Raw genomic sequence first — 19737 nt, forward strand, 5'->3', positions numbered from 1 at the left:
GCCTCCCTGTGTTGTTTTTAATTAGGCTGGCTTGTCAAAGCCAGACTACTGAAATGCTATTTAAACTTATTAGGCTGGCTTGTGTAGCAAGCCAGACTACTGTTATCCTATTAAACTTATTATTATTATTATGTTGGCTTGAGAAAGCCAACATACTGTAATGCTACTTAAACTTATTCTTATTATTATTATTATTCCGGCTTCTGACCAAAAAAAAGCAATCGCTTCTCCTCCCAGGGCTTAGATGCTACAAGCCCCAAATTTGGTCAAAAGCTGCCTTCTGCTCATGAGATGGTTGCTGTATGTCCTCATGCCGATAAGATTTGTAGTTTTTGAATTAAAAATATTTTTAATTAAAAATTGTATCGAGTATTTGGGGCATATAAAAAAGTATACAATCCTCAAATTTTGCCAAAAGATGTGTTTGAAATTACTGATAATTGTCATATTTATTTGGTGTAATTATAAATAACAGTTTCCCTTAAAATATTTTTTTTATATTAAATTTGTAAAATTCAGACTCAAAGCGTGTCAAGTGTCCACGAGATGGCGCCAGAAGACTATTTTTGAGCCCTTTGTAATTTAGTAATGGCCCTTTACCCAGACAGAACATATACGTTGGGCTCATGCCCATGAAAGAATCCGGCATCCTATTTTGTTTACAAGTAAGTTTTTGCGTGCATAATAAATTAGACAAACGCGACATGCATCATGTCTACTGCGTCGGTCGGTCCAGCTTTAAATAGCCCACATTAATACAGTAAAACTGACCACAATGCCTACAATACATGATTTCAATTTATTAAAATATAAAAAGTTTTATTGTTATGCTTTAATAATAAAAACGTTGTTTTTTTCTGGTGTTAACTGCTGTTTGCTTTTTTTTTATTGTGGCTTTTTCTAATACATTTTCCCAGTGTAAAAATCAAGTATGTTCTGCATTTCGGCTGTTTATTTAAAATAAACACCTTTTTACAGAGTGACATCTTTGTTTTATATATACTTGCATTTATATTTATTGGTTATTTATTTTTGACAGTGAATCTGATGCACAAATAAAGTGTTTGTTTTGTAACAGTTTAGTAGGCTATAAAGGCTCGTCTTAAAGATAATAGCGTATATAAAACTGCTAAATACATTTTAAATTCAAGATATAAAATACAAGCTTATTATTTAAATTGTCTATGGAGTGATCATGTTTATAAATGTAATACTGGATGACTTTGATGTGCGCGCGCGCGTCTCATTCCAACACTGGAGCGGAGAGGATGTTGCTATGGGAAACGAAGCTACAACACGACACGACACCACCTGAAAGACAACACGACTTCTCTCAAGCTGCCGTTTTGACTGTTTTCAGGTAAGTTTAGTCCCTAAAACAAAGCAAATACTACATCAAACTGTTCCCCACACTTTTATTATTGGCAATTGATGAATATTCAGTTGAATATTATGTTATATTAGAGTGGTAAGTCTTCGTAAAAGTCCGTTAGCATATTAGCACTGGTAACGTTAGCGTCGTGGTAATATTACGTTAACTTACTTAATGTTAGCTCCTGTTAAACTTGTTTGTTAAAGTTTTGGCTTTTATTTATTCTTTATGTGTAGATGAGAGGTTTTGTCAATGTTTTATTGAATGCACTTCATATGTAGTCTAAAATACGCATTGTACTGTAAAGGACCGTGAATCAAAAGTTCAATCGTGTTTTGATATTTCATGGTATCTTAAACAAATGTTAAGTAAAAAAAAAGTGTTCTGTGGTTTCAGGAGTGAGAGAATAACCCCCTGCTACAGAAAATATAAATCAAGATTCTTAAATTTCTGAAGGGAGCTGATCAGAGATGCAGGAAAGACAGGTAACTTTAAGCAGATGATTAATTAATATGAATTTCCATTGCACATCATTATTCACAAGTTACATGTCTATATATTATGCATCTGTTACTTGTCTTTATTGCAGTTATTTTAAGAAAGTTTTGACATTGAAACATGTGAGTGGTATTAGATTTCACATCACAAGATTCTTCAGAACTTAATAAATATGCAGATTTGCTGCTAATGAAGTAATATTTGTGATTTTCATTTTGTTAATTTTTTTATGATTAATTGATTTATTAAATCTTAGAAAAAAGTTTACACTAAATTATTTGTCATCACATCTGTTTTTAGCATTGATAGCAATCAGAAATGTTTCTTGAGCAGCAAATCAGCACCATTTGATAATCACCATTATATTAGTTCAACCTCAAGCACTAAATCAACATCTTAAAAAAAGATTTCTGAAAGATCAAGTGACACTGAAGACTTGAGTAATGATGCTGAAAATTCAGCTTTACATCATAGCTATGAACTACATGTATATTTACACCGTTCACCCATCCCTTACACCTTAACTCATCCTCAAACAAGTCAATTTAAGCCCTAAATGAATCAATTTTGATTTGTACAGGCATGATATGCAACTTGTACTCAGTTGTTTTGTTTTTTCTTTCTTTTGCTTTTGTTTTCCACATCAACTGAAAAGGAGGTCAAAGTTTAACCTAAGTGCCGTGTATCTGATGAACAAAATATGTAAGTATATTTTTGACTGACTGCCAGACACTTGTCAAACAGTAATGAGCAAACGAGGGGCCGTTCTTTTAAAAAGATCAGGGAGATGCAAGTCTGGAGATTAATATACATTTTAATTCAAAATTGATTTATCTGGAAATAGCAAAAAACATCCGCAGATTCCTCCTGGCCCTAGCTATGATGTATTAAATATGGTGTACAGTGTGACGTTTTAGTTAACGAAACTTAGTTTAATTTCCATCGGCACGACGTCGGCCCAACGTATGTGTGCTGTCTGGGTAAGAGGCACTTTCCCTTTAAGAGGCGGGGATATCCGTGCTGACTGTTTTGAATCTACAGAAATTCGGGCTCATTTCAGACGTGCTTGTTACAACATTTGAAGCTGTTTACATTAAAATACTTCAGCGAAAGTACACAAATACAAGAAATACAACACTTTTTAGTGTTCCTTTAAGAGGCAGAGAGATCTGTGGTCAAAATCGAGGTAAGATTGAACTTAATTCTGGTCATCAGTCATTCATATTATGCTCGCGGTGAATTCCATAAAGCGTAATAAAACTGATCTGGATGCAGAATCTTCCGCGTCGGAATCGACCCGCATGCATTTCTGTCTGCTACCCTGTGCGTTTTAAAATGCATGCCTCTGATGTTGGCAGAAACATAACTTTACTTCAGATATTTCTTTCAAAACAGAATATTCTGTGCCGTGAAAAAGCCTTCTCCTCTACTTGTGATAATGAAAATGAAAGCCAAGGAACATTCACGTATATTATACAATAAACACATTTATTATAAAATCATTCTAACTTTATTTTTAATCTGTATTTTAACCCTCTAAAAACAGCTATGTCCTTGCCACAAAACTAATAATCCATCTTCAAAACCTACAATTTCTTTCCATTCGGTCCGGTCGGACCTGAACGTCTTTATACCGTTGTAATCACGTGTAAATTCTAACAAAGACAATGTTTGCACTTTTTAAATCACATTTTATTTATTGTGCAAAAATAAAACATCCAAACAGCATCATAACCAATAAAAACACACAGCAAAGAAAAATTATTTTAAAATAATGAATATATATATATATATATATATATATATATATATATATATATATATATATATATATATATATATATATATATATATAATGTATATATTCATACAGTTGATGTCAGAATTATTAGCCCCCCTGTTTATTTTTTCCCCAATTTCTGTTTAATGGAGGGAAGATTGTTTCAGCACATTTCTAAGCCTAATAGTTTTAAAAACCTATTTCTAATTACTGATTTATTTTATCTTTGCCATGATGACAGTAAATAATGTTTGACTTGATATTTTTCAAGACACTTCTATACAGCTTAAAGTCACATTTAAAGGCTTAACTAGGTTAATAAGGTGAACTAGGCAGGTTAGGGTAATTAGGCAAGTTATTGTATAACGATGGTTTGTTCTGTAGATTATCAAAAAAAAAAATTGCTTAAAGGGGATAATAATTGTGTCCCAAAAATGTTTTTTAAATCATTAATAACTGCTTTTATTCTAGCCGAAATAAAACAAATAAGACTTTCTCAAGAAGAAAAAATATTGTCAGACATACAGTGAAAATTTCCTTGCTCTGTTAAACATAATTTGGGAAATATTTAAAAAAGGAAAAAAAAATCAAATGGGGGTTAATAATTCTGACTTCAACTGTATATATACTCTCCCGCTGATAGAATAGCTCTCTGTGACTAAACGATGCTTCATCAGTTGCTTAAACCATGTTTTTTCTTAGTTCTAGACTCATGTCTACCTGTGCCTTTGGAGTCGTGTTAACTCGTGACCCATGCTCATACATGTAACGTAAATAAAGATTTTATCAAAAAAAAAAAAAATGAATACAATGACGATATTATTATGCAACATATTATGTCTAATTTGTAAAATATATTTACACGACTCCAAAGGCACAGATAGACATGAGTCTAGAACTAAGAAAAAACATGGTTTGAGCAACTGATGAAGCATCGTTTAGTCACAGAGCTATTCTATCAGCGGGAGAGTTTGTAGAAACACGTTAACGCGAGTACATGTAACTAAACAACATGTAAACATGTTAACATCGATGGAAACATGTTAACACGGGTCCACAACCACAGCAAGGCATGTTTTAACTGACAAAGATATTAAAACAGACTGCTTCGTTTGAAGTTCCGAGTAGCTCAGGTAGATAAGTTGATTGCCACGAGTGCTAAACCTTTTCACTACACGGGTTCGAATCCTGTTGAAGACATGTAAATTCTAATTATATTTTTAGATTTATTTTGGTTATATACTGTTCTACTACACAGATATTAAAATCAATAATGCACACAATGACACTGACACCAAGTAATAAGAATCTTTATTTGGTATGGACATGTTTTGTTGCTGTGAAAAAGTGACGAATCTACCAATCTGCAAACGTGAATAGCTTACATCTGGAAAGTGACACCAGTTAACACGGTCACCAGTTAAACCGTAACACCGGAATCGACCCGAGAGAAATATGCGCTGCGGCCCGGAGCTGGCGCGACTCAGCATTTATATACCTTGATATAAAACCTTTAGGTATTACATTTGTACTTGATCCGTGGTATTACAACCATTTGAAGTTATATAACAGCAAACGCAGGCTATAACGTAAACACAAAGTGTGGGCACTGCGGTTAACCTTTGAATAAAATGCAAACAGCACATATCCTGTTTCTACCATAGCGCTCAAAATGACCGCATGCATTTCTGTCTGCTACCCTGTGAGTTTTAAAATGCATGCCTCTGATGTTGGCAGAAACATAACTTCAGATATTTCTTTCAAAACAGAATATTCTGTGCCGTGAAAAAGCTTTCTCCTCTGTTGTTAACACAACAGAGAATTTACAACACTTGCTTATTTGTTACAGATCGACTTAATGACATGTACAACCATTTTCCTTGGTTGGCATGTCAAACAAATTTACAGTCAGCAAAATTATATCACCTGCTGAGGGAATCCAGAATTATTAAAATGTGGCATTAGAATGTGGCATTAATATATTTACTCTGCATTTATATTTGGGGGAAAACAAACACTGAGATATTTTTATTTAGTACATTATTAAATTGTTTAAATGTAATTAAAGGTACTACAGATATCAAACTAAAAACACAAGTAGGTAGAAACAAGACACTTGTCTTAACTCACAATGTGTATTAACATATTCTGTTGGAGGATTTTCTCTAAAAGCAGCCCATTCAAATTTAAAATGGAACTACAAATACATTGCTTTGTCAAAAGCTGGAAGTTAAGTGACATCATTGTGAAAAGGGTTTATTACTGCAATTACTATACTATACACACAAACTCATAATTTACAAGTCAATAATTTACTTTATATAAAAACTGTTTTGTGAGCGTTAGAAACTCAACAAATTGCAGCTAATTTGTGGATGCATTACATGAATGCATTTTTAGTGCCATTGTGTCAAAATACAGATACAGATCAACAGCATTTTTTCAGTACATAAAGATAATAATCATAAAACAATATATATGCCTCATATTACCATTCATTGTTTATTTATCCTTCTCATTAAATACAATGCTTACTCTCAGAAATAGCCTCACCTTCGAAGATCCCTTGAATGCAGAATGCTGAAGCAGACTCCATTGTTGACCGCATTCAACTCATTGCTGTAATTATTACAAAAGTTTTTTTTTTTTTACTATATCTTTGTTTTTTAAACATATATCTTTTGTTGCATTAACATTTTTATTTTATTTTTTTATGTCTTTATCTGCTTATCTCTAGTACAAATGCCAGGATCCTTCAGTGAACCCTGTAGAAACAGCTCAACAAATGTGCAGACTGGAAAATCATCATGACTATAATGTCACGATGGAATAACCACAATAAGGCATTACAACAGAGTTTTACGGGACTAAGGTCTCAACTAAAGAATACACAAAAACTTCTCACAGAAGCTTTGGCTTTAGCAGATGTTCTTGCTGCAGCCAAGGACTTTTGTAATGATGGTAACTACATATATATCCAAAATTCTTTCCTTTTCTCTACATTTATTCTATACAATGCTAATTAAACTTTCTTTTCTAGAACAACACAATGTGTCCATGCAAACTGTGGCTACAACTCATCTTATGTTATCCAGCACGACAGAAGGTAGTAAAGCATACTTTAAATTTTTACATTTATCCTTTAATACAGTAAACCATTTTGTCTGTAAACATGTATGTCTCCTTTTTTACAGAACTAGATAACACACCATCTCCTGCTAATGAAGATGTGCAAGACATTTAAGTTTATTTCCTTTTTACTGTGACAACTTTTATTTTTGTAAAGTTCTAATAAACCTTTCAGTATATTTGGACAAATTTTCTATCATTTTCTGTAGACCATGGGTGTCAAACTCAGTTCTTGGTGGGCCGCAGCCCTGCAGAGTATAGATTCAACCCTAATTAAACGCAACCTAATTAAGTTCCTCTGGCGTGTTGAGAAGCAGCGTTGAAACTAAACTCTGCAAATATACAGCCCTCCAAGAGCTGATTTTGACAACCCTGCCCTACAAATATACTAAATAATTTTGTCATATTTGCACTTTTTTTCTCCTTCAGCTATTTTTATATATCTTTTTGCATATTTGTTTGTACATATTTACATACTTTTTCCATTTCAATTATTATTTATGTATTAATTAGTTGTTTTTAACATTGTCCCTTTTCATTGTTTTCTTAATAAAAAATTGCTAGATTATTATTTATTTACATCTGAGTATGTAGTGTTTACATCACCGTATTAGTCTTCTTTAATGAGTTCATGCACACTATAAAAAACAACCAATAGATGGTGAATCATCTTTGAATATTTTTTTCAGGGTACATGTTACTCAATTTTATGTACTTTTAGCAGGTAGCAGTTCTTCTACTACGTCAATATTAATAATAATTAGTCAATAAAAATCATGACATATTATTTAATTTGTGAAGGTTAGATTTAGTAAAAAAAAAAAGAAAATGTGAAGATACAGGAAATTATATGTATTGCATTTTTATTGAACAAATAAAAAAAAAACATTGTAAACTTTTAATATAGGGATACATTTCAGGCTCAATACAACACATTATACTGTTACATATATCCTACATAATATACAATTGAAACAATTTGGTGCATTTCATGATGTTGCCACATGTGCCTTTTGTAGCACAAAAGCTAATATTTATGGATAAGTTTAACTCATTTTTAATGTTTGTAGTTTAAATAAAATGTACCAAATTATTATGTATTGTATTTAGTAGCTTATAAAATTTATGAAAATCTAAGTAATTTTAATGTGTAGCCTTTAATACTCCCCTGAGTATTTTTTACAGTGAAATATACTATGAGCTTTTACAATTTAGAAACATGCATAATTATTTTATTATGATTTAATACAACTGAAACAGAAAAGGATGCAATTTAATATATAGTCAACTAAAGCCATTATGATAAGTCAGATATCTTCATCAGACTAAGACAAAAAAACTAAAACTAAATCTTTGGTGTCAAAATTTAGACTTACACAGAAAGTTTTATTTATTTATAGGATATATATTTTATGTTTACATATATAAATTTCATTGAGTGGCTCATGATATGTGACATATGCCACAATAACATTTCATCTACTGTTTCAAGTTTAAGAGCCCCAGGTGACATCACAATTTTTTTCATAACTTGTTTAATATCACTTTCTCTAAGATATTTATTGAAATTATGTTATCTATTATATATTATTATTATTATTTACTCAGTATTTTGGGGGGGTTCAAACGTACCTTTAGTCACGAAAACAAGCATTTAAATAATTCGATTAACCAGACAGGTCACAAATTTTTTTTATGTTGTTACAGCAATAGAAAATGCATACATTGTCATATGATTACATATTTGTTTAAATTTTGTAAACTTTAGGTACTACTTTACTTAAAAGTGTGTTATAATGCTTTCAAAAGACTTTTCCACATAATCACCAATGACACTGTCACATCACAGTAGATTCTTAAGGGTTAAAATAACAGGTCAGTTCATTTACATGATAATTTCATGAGCTTATATAAACAATAACATTGTAAACAATGCTCTGTCTTGTGTATTTCAAGCAAACATAGTTGGAGTCCTGATTAGGGTACAATTTTGTCGCTTGGGACATGGCTATGAAGCAAATTATTTTATAATGTCAAATTATAAGATATTACATCAATGCCACTTACTTATACATGATTATAAAATAATTTCTAAATTATTTAACATTTAAAAAAAATTATAAAATAAAAACATCTATATAAATTAATTTTTTTACTGTAACTATAGTCTAATCTATCATACTAATGTATAATGTAGCACAGTTAAATGTTTGTTACAAGAAATTGTGATACAATGACCAAGAAACGAATTATGTTCAATATATTGTATTAAGAATAATGTCTATTTGGATCGCTCTTAGTAACGTACCTCACACCTTAAGCAAGTCAAACTGGAATAAATTTTTCCAGAATGATTTACTCTTGGGATCATTGGAACATGCAAGCCTTTCCACCACGTCAAGGTGGCGATCCTTCGGAAAGGAAATTCACTCTCCATTCATTCTTTATCTAACACTCTCTCTCGCACACACAAACAAACACACCCATCTGCTCTAACACATACACTCACACATACACACAATAAGTGAGCACAAACATATAATGAATTTATTTTCGTTCATTGTATTGATGATATCCAACATTTTTTATGTTTGAAATGTTACAGAGAGATATTATCATTTCTATTTTAAAACACAATACACTGGGTCATGATAGCTGTAATATGTCTGTAGAACTCCTGCTATGACATTTGTTGGTGCACCACTTATGAAGACTGGATCCAAAAGACTGTTGTTTACAGTTGTTCCAGTACTGATCACTTGGGTATAACCTTTCTCTTGAAACAACTTCAGAATTGGTTTTCTGCCAGTGGATAGCTGATCTTCATTAAAATCTCCACATATTATAATAGGCTTGAAATCTATGATTTCAAGAGATATCAAAAGAGCATTGAGATTAAACAAAAACTCTGTTAGATTGTAGCTGGGTGGTCTGTAGATCACTACAAGGAGTGCCTGTTTTGGTGCTTCAATCTTCAAAACCAAATATTCCAGATCCGTAACATTCTGCATATACATCAGAGGTCGAGCTTTGTAGCTGTTCTTCACATAAATGGCAACACCACCACCATTCTTGTTGGCCAAATCTGCAAAATTTGTGTATGATACATGCCTGTTGCGTGTGTACATACTGAATCCATTTAACTGCAAGTGGTCCGGAACAGCTGAGCCAGACAAATGTGTTTCAGTCAGACACAAAACATCAGTCAATAGAAGCTCATGGTGGCATTTTAAATCTTCCATATGACACTGAAGACCCTCTGTGTTATGGTGAATAATTTTAAGACCTGACGTTAGACTTGGATCTTTTAATACGTGTAACATTGGCTGCACATTGGAAAAATCGGCTTTTGTCATGTTTTCCAAGGACTCATTTATTTGTGGATCACAAAATATTTTTTTTTCTTCGAAATCAACGATGTGCAATCTGCTGAGTGTTGTTGTTCTGCTCAGTGCAACATATGCCATGCCTGGTTCAAATATGCGCTTCAAAGACACAACAGCACAATCTGTGGTCATTCCTTGCACTTTATGAATTGTGCATGCAAAAGCAAGCTTCATCGGAAATTGTCTACGAACTGCTCCCTTTCTTTTTAAAGGTTCTTCTGATCTTTCAATATAGACAATGTTGCCATCTTCATCAGGCGCTTTCATGCGATGTTTCTGTCCAGCATTCACATTATCCACATGCAAGCCAATTAACTGAACATACTGAAGACTTTCACGGTTCTGAGTTGTTATTTTGGCCACAGTGCCAAACGTACCATTAACTAATCCATCTTCTACATCTATATTTCTAGTAAGCATCACTCGTGCACCAATAGCAATCTGTAATCTGTCATTAAGGTCACATTTGTCTCCTTTAAATGGCGTACCTTGCCTTTTCATCTCACCTGTCTTAGGGTCTTTTTTGTAATCATCTGCATTAATGGTAACAATATTAGAATACTGCGAGAATAATGCTTCTGTGTTGTGAGTGTCTACTTCTTTATTGGTTGCATAGATGTGTAGTGCATCTTTTGGACACTCTTCAAGAGAGGATCTTATCACTGGTTCTAACATGCACTTATCTTCATCATTCAGCTTCTCATGCTTCTGTTTTATTCTCAGTCTATTGAGAAGCTGAGCATAAGCAAGATCGTCTTTCTGTCTCATGATCTGTGTCAAAGTTATTATTTGGAAATGATCTTTCCAGAAGTCCAACACATGATTTTCAAACACACAGAGGGGTTTTGCTCTTCCGAGAGGAGGTAACTGCCCAAAGTCACCAACTGTTAAAACACATAAACCTCCAAAAACTTTCTGGTTTCCTTTAATCTGCTGCAGTCTCCAGTTCACATACGCAAACAATTGTTTAGACACCATAGATATTTCATCAATAATTAAGATCTTTGCATTAGAAAAGTCTGCCCTGAGGTCATCTAAACTGTTTCCAAGACCTTGGTATGGAGGCTTTAAATTTCTTGGGAGTTTTAGGAGACAGTGCAGTGTTTTTCCTAAGATATTAAATGCTGCAGTACCTGTGAATGCTGCTAAAAGAACAGTTGGCTTAGAAATGTCTGTATGCTCTTGTGTGTTTGGAAGTCTACGTAGTATTTTGGATGCCTCTGCATAAATTGATTTAATGACATGCGATTTTCCAACTCCAGCACCTCCATTTAAAAAATACAAAAACTGTTCAGGATTTTTACCAGAAACAGATCTTTTACACCAGTCTCGCACAGCATAAAATATAGATGACTGTTCCTGATTCAAGCTCTGAAACATTTTGCGAATCTGTGCAGAATTCAACTGGGTAGCTTCTATCACTGGCATATTGGTGTTACTGACAGAGGTTGATGCTGAGTATTCAGGAATGTCGTCCTGCTCATTCACATCATTTGGATCAATCGGTTCACGTTCCATGATGCTTTCCAATCGAATCAACTCATTTGCTGGTGCCAATGTAGACCATGCATCTTCGACTGGACCATGTTGTTCAAAATCTTCAATAGCTTTTTCTATGGCTTCATTATGTTTTTCATATATCAGACGATTTGTATTTACAATCTTGAACACACTCTCCAGTTCTTCAGTGCCTGGTAGTTTTACTGAAGCAAAACTATAAAATGATTCATATGTTGGAAATCGTGTGGACTTAAGTTGTTCATCTTTACGGTATGGTAGGTAAAGTTTCAAAAGTGTTCCATAAAACTTTTCTGCACTTTTCTCTTGTGAAAAACGAGCAGATCTTATAACAGCACCTTTCCCCCTAACTCTTTTCTGTATATGTCCCATATTTCTTTGAAGTGGCAGCACAGTTTTACCCTTTGTTTGTTTTGAATACACAATGCGGTATTCACTGGCAAATTCTGCCATGCACATGTTTTCAAATTCTTCTCTGTTTGGTCTGGCCTTATATTTGTCAGGCAATCCTGTCATCCACACATTTTCCAAGTCAGGGTCCATGTTCTTCAAGCATTTCATTGGTAAACTCATCTTTACAGCATTGTCATCAGTAGGTATGAATATAACAGTGCGTGAAGATGATTTTAATTTCAGACTGCATGTACGAGCAACTGCCTCTTGAGCGCTGACCTCTCTATTCTTTGAATAGGCATTCATGACCTGCTTCATGCACTCACGGTCAGATAGATTATCATAGCTTGAGTCCTTCATCACTGTCTTGAGGTAATTACTCATATCATGCTCAGCCTTTGAAATGTATGAGAGAATGTACATTATACAGCTGTAGGGGTTCAGAATGAACTGTATGTCCATATTTGCATCCCAAGATCTTAACAGAACAGGATTATAACCATTAACCCAGCAGTCCTGTGGTCTCCTTTTCATAATTATTATACTTGAGGTAGACAGAGCATCAATATAATTTTCATAATCTTCATATGTCATGTTGGCTTTAAGAAGAAGCTGTGTAATGGTTTCAAAACTCTGAGTTGAGTCATTCAATAAATCCCATACTTTCTGAAGCTCAGCTTTAGCTTTTGTCAAATAATCGTGTTCTTCTATTGATTCATCTTGATCATCAGAATTCTGTGCAGGAGGAGGTTTGGGTCTGGTTATTATGGTCTGGTTAATGGGTGGTTTAGGAAATCCAAACCTGCAGTGCTTTTTGTTTTTTCTACAAGATTTTGAGTGGTTACGGCTGTGCATCTGTACTTCTGTTACAATTTTATGCAGTTCTGGATCTTGGTTTGGGTCTGGCAATTTACATGAGATGTATTTATCAATGAAATCGCAAACATCCTGATCCTGATCGGTTTCAAACTGTGGAGCATCTTTAACCCAAAATAAACAGTGAATATGTGGAGAACCACGCTGCTGGAACTCTACTCTGTAAAAAAAATCAACAACCTCACCAATAGGTTGAGCACGGGACATGATTAGATCTCTCATTAATGCTTCAACTCGTTTTTCAAACATTCTCATGGCTGTGACTGGATTGCTACGCAGAATTTCACATTTTTCAGACCAGTCTAACTCAGAGAAGTTTATAGTTTCACCCTGTTGTGATTTAATAGCAGTAATGACTTCAGGCCATCTCATCTCAGCAGCACTAAATGTACAGAAAAACGTAGGCGTTCCTAGTTGTCTCAGCATGGCAAACAAATCACGAAGTGTTTTCTCCCAGTATGCTGGAGTTCCTCTTAATGGTTGCATGAAACGTGTTGCCTCCTTATTATTGACAAGTTTCTCTAATTCTTGTTTGTCCTGCAGCAGTGAACAGTTTATTCTGCGACCATCACGAGTCATAGGCTTTGCTTTTCTCAGTTGAATAGATATACTAGACATGGCCATGTGCATTTCAGTCACAAATTGTGCAAAGAAAATGTAGTTGGTATCTCGTGCACAACGATTGTCAATAGAGAAGAGCCTTGTATTAAAATACCTACTAGGAGAGATGCGTTTTTCTCTGTCAGGCTCATCAATAGTGTTCTTACCATCAGGAAACTGCACTGGAAATGCCATAGACTCAAGCTTAGGAATTTTAAACATGCTTACAGGACTGTTTCTCTCCGCTGGAGCAATGCAAAAAATACCATCATCATAAGATAACAGCTGCTGACCAAAATCTGGAGGCTGGAGACATGTATCCAAAGCAAAGCCTTCTGAGTGCTGTTCTGCACTAGTGTCTTCACTTGAATCATTGTGTTCATTCTCATTATTTGCAATTTCAGCATTCTGATTTGCACTCCTGTCCTCAGAGTCCATTTCCTCATCAGAAGCATTGATATAATTTATTGATTGTTCATTTTCATTTAATATCTCTTCTTCTGAGACTTCTGAATTGATAATTATGTCTTTATACTCTGCATTAATGTCTTTAAGCTTTCCTAAAGCACACAAAACATTATGCATGTTCAAAGTCTGAAACTGATAGTGGCCTTTGTAGCACAGACGTCTTTTCAATTTCACCATTAACAGTTGTGATTCACTTCTGGGTCTAGGTAAGGTATTTACTGTTGTTTCAACTTCAGATGCAACAGAAATTACAGCTCCTTTAATAGCTCTCTGTTGACCTTTTGGAAGTGTTAAAATTTTAGCAAAGGGGATGTACTTTGCAATAACATGTCTTTCAAGAATATTCAGATCACAGAGTTCTGTAGGTATGGGAGTGAATTGAAGGTTATTAGCTAGAGCAATGTCAGGCATTGCACCTCTCAGTATAGTAGTATGGCAGCAATGACAGATCCATTCTGTTTTCACTTCCTCCAAAAGACACGGATTAGGGCAGTCAGAGCACAAGTGAACATACTTTCCAGTCAAGCAAAGTGAAGCTACCATCAGATTATTTTCATAACTCTCACGATTACATCTACGCACTTGATTTGAGAAAAGTGCTCTTGCACAGCATGTACAAACATAAGTTGGCCCCTGTTTTATAGCTTCCTTAAAAGTACTTAATGCTCTTAACAATTCTGGTTCTAGTACTACATCAGGTTGAGTATCTTGTAATATTTCTCTACATTGCTGCATTAGATAAAATTTTCTGTATTTCTCTTGTATGTGTTTTGCACATTGTATCTTGTGAAGTGCCTGGAGGAAAGATCTACTTTTTTGTGTTTTGAATAAACAATATAGTTTTTGACGAAACCGAAAATGAGCATCAGAGTGATAACGCTTTTTAAAAATTTCCTTTCTTTGTGCATAGAATTTAGAATCATTTCTACATCTACTTGTATAATGACCCTTTTGACTTTTTCTAAATATAGGATCTTTTAAATATTTATCAACAATATATTGCTTATGCTGTACATTATATTTTGCACTAGTCCAGTACATTTGCATCATACGTTTCCTTTGTCTCTCTCTAAATTGATTATTTTCACTGTAATTGTCAGTAATATACCTTTTTTGACGCTCTCTAAATAGATCATTTTCCCTGTAATTGTCAGTAATATACCTTTTTTGTCGCTCTCTAAATTGATCATTTGTCCTATAACTTTCAGTTATATAACTTTTCTGTCGCTTTCTGAATTGATCATCATTATTGTAATTTTTAATTATATAATATTTCTGTCTTTCCCTGAACTTTTCATTATTCCTGTACATGAAGGTCTGTGTTCTCTTCTTTTGCTCTCTATATTTTTCATTCTTTCTGTAGTTCTCGTTTGCACAACTCTTTTTTCTTTGTCTATATTCATCATTACTTTTATAATGAAGTTTCACTGCTTTTTTGTGTGCTTCTCTATATATACTATTAGTCCAATAAGCATTCCTCACAACATCATTATGTCTTTTCCTGTAATCATTACTTTTCATTTTTTTCTCATTAACAGGGTTTCTTTTAACCACTGTTTTCCTCCATTCTCTATAGTAAGCCTTTTTCTTTTGGTTCTGGTTCAGTTTTTTTAATTGCTGATTTTGGAGTGTCATAGTTAATGTGGTTCTAATAAAAGTTTCATCAGTAAGCTGTTCAGCTTGGTGTGGCACAGTTAATGTGGTTCTAATAAAGGTTTCATCAGTAAGCTGTTCAGCTGAATCTTGTTGTTGTTGACATGGCTGTGAATTATCAGCAGTATCTTGATTGCTTAACAGACCTATGTTGTTGACTGAAAACTGTACATTAGGTTCTTGCTCACAGTTATTCAGGGAGCCTCCATGACTTTCGACTAATATGTTAATAAATGAGACTGGCAATATATCAAATTGTTCCTGATCATTCAAAGACAAACATCCTTGAAACAGCAACAGGAGCCTGTCTATCATATCTTTCAAATGATGAAAGGTCAGCATCACAGCTGTACCTCTGCTCACATCAGCAGACATGCCATCTTTTGTTCTGCTATGACAATCAAAATAACCAAACCTGCCAAAGCGATCTCTAAACACAGCAATACACGTTTGTCCACATAGCAGTAACGCATCATTAACATCCTTCCTGAGACACTCCAGAGTATTCTCAAGATTTCCATATTCTCCTAAAGTTGGTGTATCTTTCAAAAGTCCAAACTTCACTGGATGTTTCAGGATCTTATAGCACAAAGTGTTTGTTTCAATTGTGTCTGGGAGCTCATCAAAATTTAAATAATTATCCACAAATTTTCCTTTACTCAACAATGTTTGTTTAACACTAGTGTAAACAGCATCGCCTTTCTCTAAAATACAATCTAAATCCTGACTCTTTATCTCATTGCATTCATTATGAACTGCTAAGAACATTAATGAATTACAGGTACACTGGCGGCCTCTGGAATATTCTTTGTACCTAAGATCAGTTTGACAGTGTGATGCTGCAATAGAAACATACAGGTTTGCATCATTCTTACCTGATAGGGAGCTGGTACTGCTACTGGTGCCTAATGAAGCTTCCAATTTTCTGCGTTGTTTTTGACTTTCACTGCGCTTTCCTTTCCGTGGCATCGTATTGTTTCAACACTGGAAATTGATTGCAAACAATATACAACCAAAGTGTTTAGTACAATTTGTATAAATATATGCTGAAAATTTATTAAACTTTAAAACTGTTTGTTATTTATTATGATGACAAGTTGATGCACTTGTGAAATCAACAGCCTTTGAGGAGAGTGCAAATTTATCTCTCTTTTACAATTTTAAAGAAATGTTTTACCTCTGTTTGAGATCATAATTCAGGTTCAGGTACAATCTTTTCAGATTGACATTCATAAGTGATCATCATAGATCAATATTTGGGATAATTTTCTGACCCCCTTTCAAAGATACGTAAGAAAGCTTAGCTTAGATGCTCTATATGAGTTAGAAGCAAAATGTTGCAAGGCAAGCAGTGCAGTAGCATGAGCATGAAACATGAGAAAGAATGAAACTAGACAGAAGCATAGATGTAATTAGTATGCTAGATAAAAGTTTGAATGTGAAAATAAAGGTATGAACAGGAAAGGATACGACAGGTGAGGACAAACACACATATAAAAAATTAGCATTAGTCACAGTTTAATGCAAACTGATATAACTGTACATAAATAACATATATATTAACTTCATTATATAAGATACACACTGAACCCTAAATACCCACAAACGTATGACCTGAAAATTACTTCATTATCAGCTTTTAGAAAATATTCAATACATTTATATTGAAAATGTTAACACTGACATACAAAATGCACACTATGAACAACACAAATATGTTTAAAAATGTACTTATTTTATGGCTAAATTACTCAATATAAGCTTGTCTATCAATTTTTTTTTTGTTCAATTAATAAGTACATCTTTTTTTAAAAGTACATCTTTTTCCAAATTTAACTTTTGACATTTTCATAATATCTACAAGACTTTATCCAAATTTGTAATAGTTAAGTAATTCATATTATATATCCATTTCCTATTGATATGTTTATCTAATGTACATTTTGCCGGAATCAAATACTTACAGTTTATATTCTTGTCACGTTACTATAAAGCCTCCGCGACTACGGAAATCACCACCTGGTGGCGGCTGGGTGTACTACAGCCAAAGCCATAAAGGGCTATACTCACTGTAGAATGTATTCAGATTTGTTGGTACATTTGATGAATATAGATACTTGCCGCCACAGTATAGATAACGAATCGCGGCCGAAAATAGCACAACATCTGTTTATTTTGTCCCACCGCTATATATATATATATATATATATATATATATATATATATATATATATATATATATATATATATATATATATATATATTTATATATATATATATATATATATATATATATATATATATATATATATATATATATATATATATATTTAACTACACTCAAACATTCATAAATTTGTGTAGCTATACTGAAATGTAACATGAATAGCAATGACCAACGTCAACTGTTATGCTTAATAAATATAACGCACGCATATCAAGATCAACATATAAACAAAGCCACTCACGTAGCCCAGTTAATGGTTGCCGACAATATCTGCACTTAAACAAAGCATTTCAACATAAACATTTTAACCTTCTCTTCTTCAATATGAATCCATGTTATAAAGACACGATTAACACAATCACCGTGTCACAGTGTTTTAAAACAGTGACAGCCTGGGAAATGACCAGCTAAAACCAAGATGGCCAGCTTCTGGTTGAAGTACATTAAACCACTACTTATAATACATCGGCAGGCTTCGATGGGGAAAACACTAAATTTAATATTGTTCACATTATCTTTTGAATAAGGACACATTCTTTTTACAATAGTTAGAGTTAATTATAAAGTTTCACAAAAAATTATTTCTCTCATCTGTACATTAAGCCACATTAAACACTTTTCAAGCTGAGCGTTGTAAATTGACCGTGACAAACCCGTGCTAATCTTACAAACTTTTAATACTCTATAAAAATAAATAAGTAGACCAATTAGTGTTAACACGCATTTCTTTATATTGCTCACACGTTATACAACGTTACAAAAACATACTATTCTACGTTTTTTTAACATACCGTCGCTTTAACGTTATGTTGTTCATAATACAGCTTATAACCGTCCACTGATTAGATCAGTACGAAAATCACGTACAAAATAATACAAGTAGTGTAACTTACATGTTTTCTTCCACTGCCTCTACGAACAATCCTTGACGAGTACACGACAACTTACCTCTCTGTTAAAAGGCTGATTTATACTCGACGCGTCCGCTAGTTCGCTTGAGTGGGCGCGGCGAATGTGACGTCATCGCTGTGTTTCCAGAAGTCCCCTTTGTGCGCGAGATTTCAGCTCGCGAAGCGCACGAAATTTTTGACGACTCGAGCGAACAGTTCACACAGCGCCGCATTTGATTTGAGTTAAATATGAATCACTTTGAAGAGATTTTGCCTGAAAACAGGTACACCTGTACAGACATCTTCATGATCCGTCCATGCCTGATCAGAGGGAGAACCATATGACCAATAATGATTGGCTAGAAATTGCAAAAACCGTAGGAAAGTTTTTGTACAAAAGTTTAGAAAAACTTGAGGGATAAGTTTGTTAAAACCAAAAAGAGAAGCCATGCAACAGTGGAGATATATGTGATTTTAATACACAATTACAGAATATGTTTCTCCACCATTCATAGGTTTTACACTGATAAATATATTACTATTTTGAATTTAAACAATCTAATAGTTACAAAACTAGAATGAAGTAACAAATGATTCCTAGCGGCAGGACGTTGACGTGCTGAGGCGCTATTTTTTGAACATGTACGTGTTTAGAAAGAAAGATCTAGCATAAAAAAGATTCTATGAGAACTACAGCACAGCAAGTTAAATTCAATTAATATATTTAAAATACAAGTTTATTTTTAAATTTTAAAGATACACAAATAAGTCAAATATACATGCAACCTATATTTGAAAATTTATCCAAAAAGTTTATATAAATATGATGACATAGAATATATTTAAGAGGTCCAAGGAGCATTTCCAGATTTTGATGAATAGGCTACTTTATGATGATTCTTTACATTAAAGTACAGAAGTTTTTTTACTTTATAAGAACAGTGTCA

At 33.6% G+C, this 19737-nt stretch overlaps 2 protein-coding genes and 2 long non-coding RNA genes across 9 annotated transcripts in view; 2 read left to right on the forward strand and 2 right to left on the reverse strand.

Moving 5' to 3' along the window:
• LOC101883438 (uncharacterized) overlaps positions 1-19737 on the forward strand; it is a 121806-nt gene that overhangs the window by 19960 nt on the left and 82109 nt on the right. The window lies entirely within an intron of this gene.
• Positions 1279-7648, forward strand: LOC141380545 (uncharacterized). The gene is made up of 7 exons (XR_012398691.1): positions 1279-1360; positions 1769-1857; positions 2526-2572; positions 6192-6271; positions 6388-6611; positions 6691-6756; positions 6845-7648. It is a non-coding gene; the product is annotated as an uncharacterized lncRNA (long non-coding RNA).
• Positions 6142-9201, reverse strand: LOC141380546 (uncharacterized). The gene is made up of 2 exons (XR_012398692.1): positions 7245-9201; positions 6142-7048 (listed from the first exon to the last, which is right to left on the reverse strand). It is a non-coding gene; the product is annotated as an uncharacterized lncRNA (long non-coding RNA).
• On the reverse strand, positions 9202-18841 carry LOC141380544 (uncharacterized). Of its 4 annotated transcripts, none has more exons than XM_073939317.1 (3): positions 18794-18841; positions 16549-16657; positions 9202-13112 (listed from the first exon to the last, which is right to left on the reverse strand). In XM_073939317.1, exon 3 carries the CDS (start codon positions 12929-12931, stop codon positions 9401-9403), a length of 3531 nt encoding a protein of 1176 aa, XP_073795418.1. In that variant the 5' UTR covers positions 12932-13112; positions 16549-16657; positions 18794-18841; the 3' UTR covers positions 9202-9400. The 4 variants fall into 4 exon arrangements, with proteins under 4 accessions (XP_073795418.1, XP_073795417.1, XP_073795416.1 ...); XM_073939316.1 differs by having other exon boundaries at positions 9202-13132; XM_073939315.1 differs by having other exon boundaries at positions 9202-14112.

Source organism: Danio rerio, chromosome 23 (assembly GCF_049306965.1).
Source record: "Danio rerio strain Tuebingen ecotype United States chromosome 23, GRCz12tu, whole genome shotgun sequence".
In the NCBI taxonomy this organism is placed as follows: Eukaryota; Metazoa; Chordata; class Actinopteri; order Cypriniformes; family Danionidae; genus Danio; species Danio rerio.

Coding starts and splice junctions, on each gene's coding strand:
- LOC141380544 (XM_073939314.1), bottom strand. CDS start 16,642: ATGCCACGGAAAGGAAAGCGCAGTGAAAGTCAAAAACAACGCAGAAAA.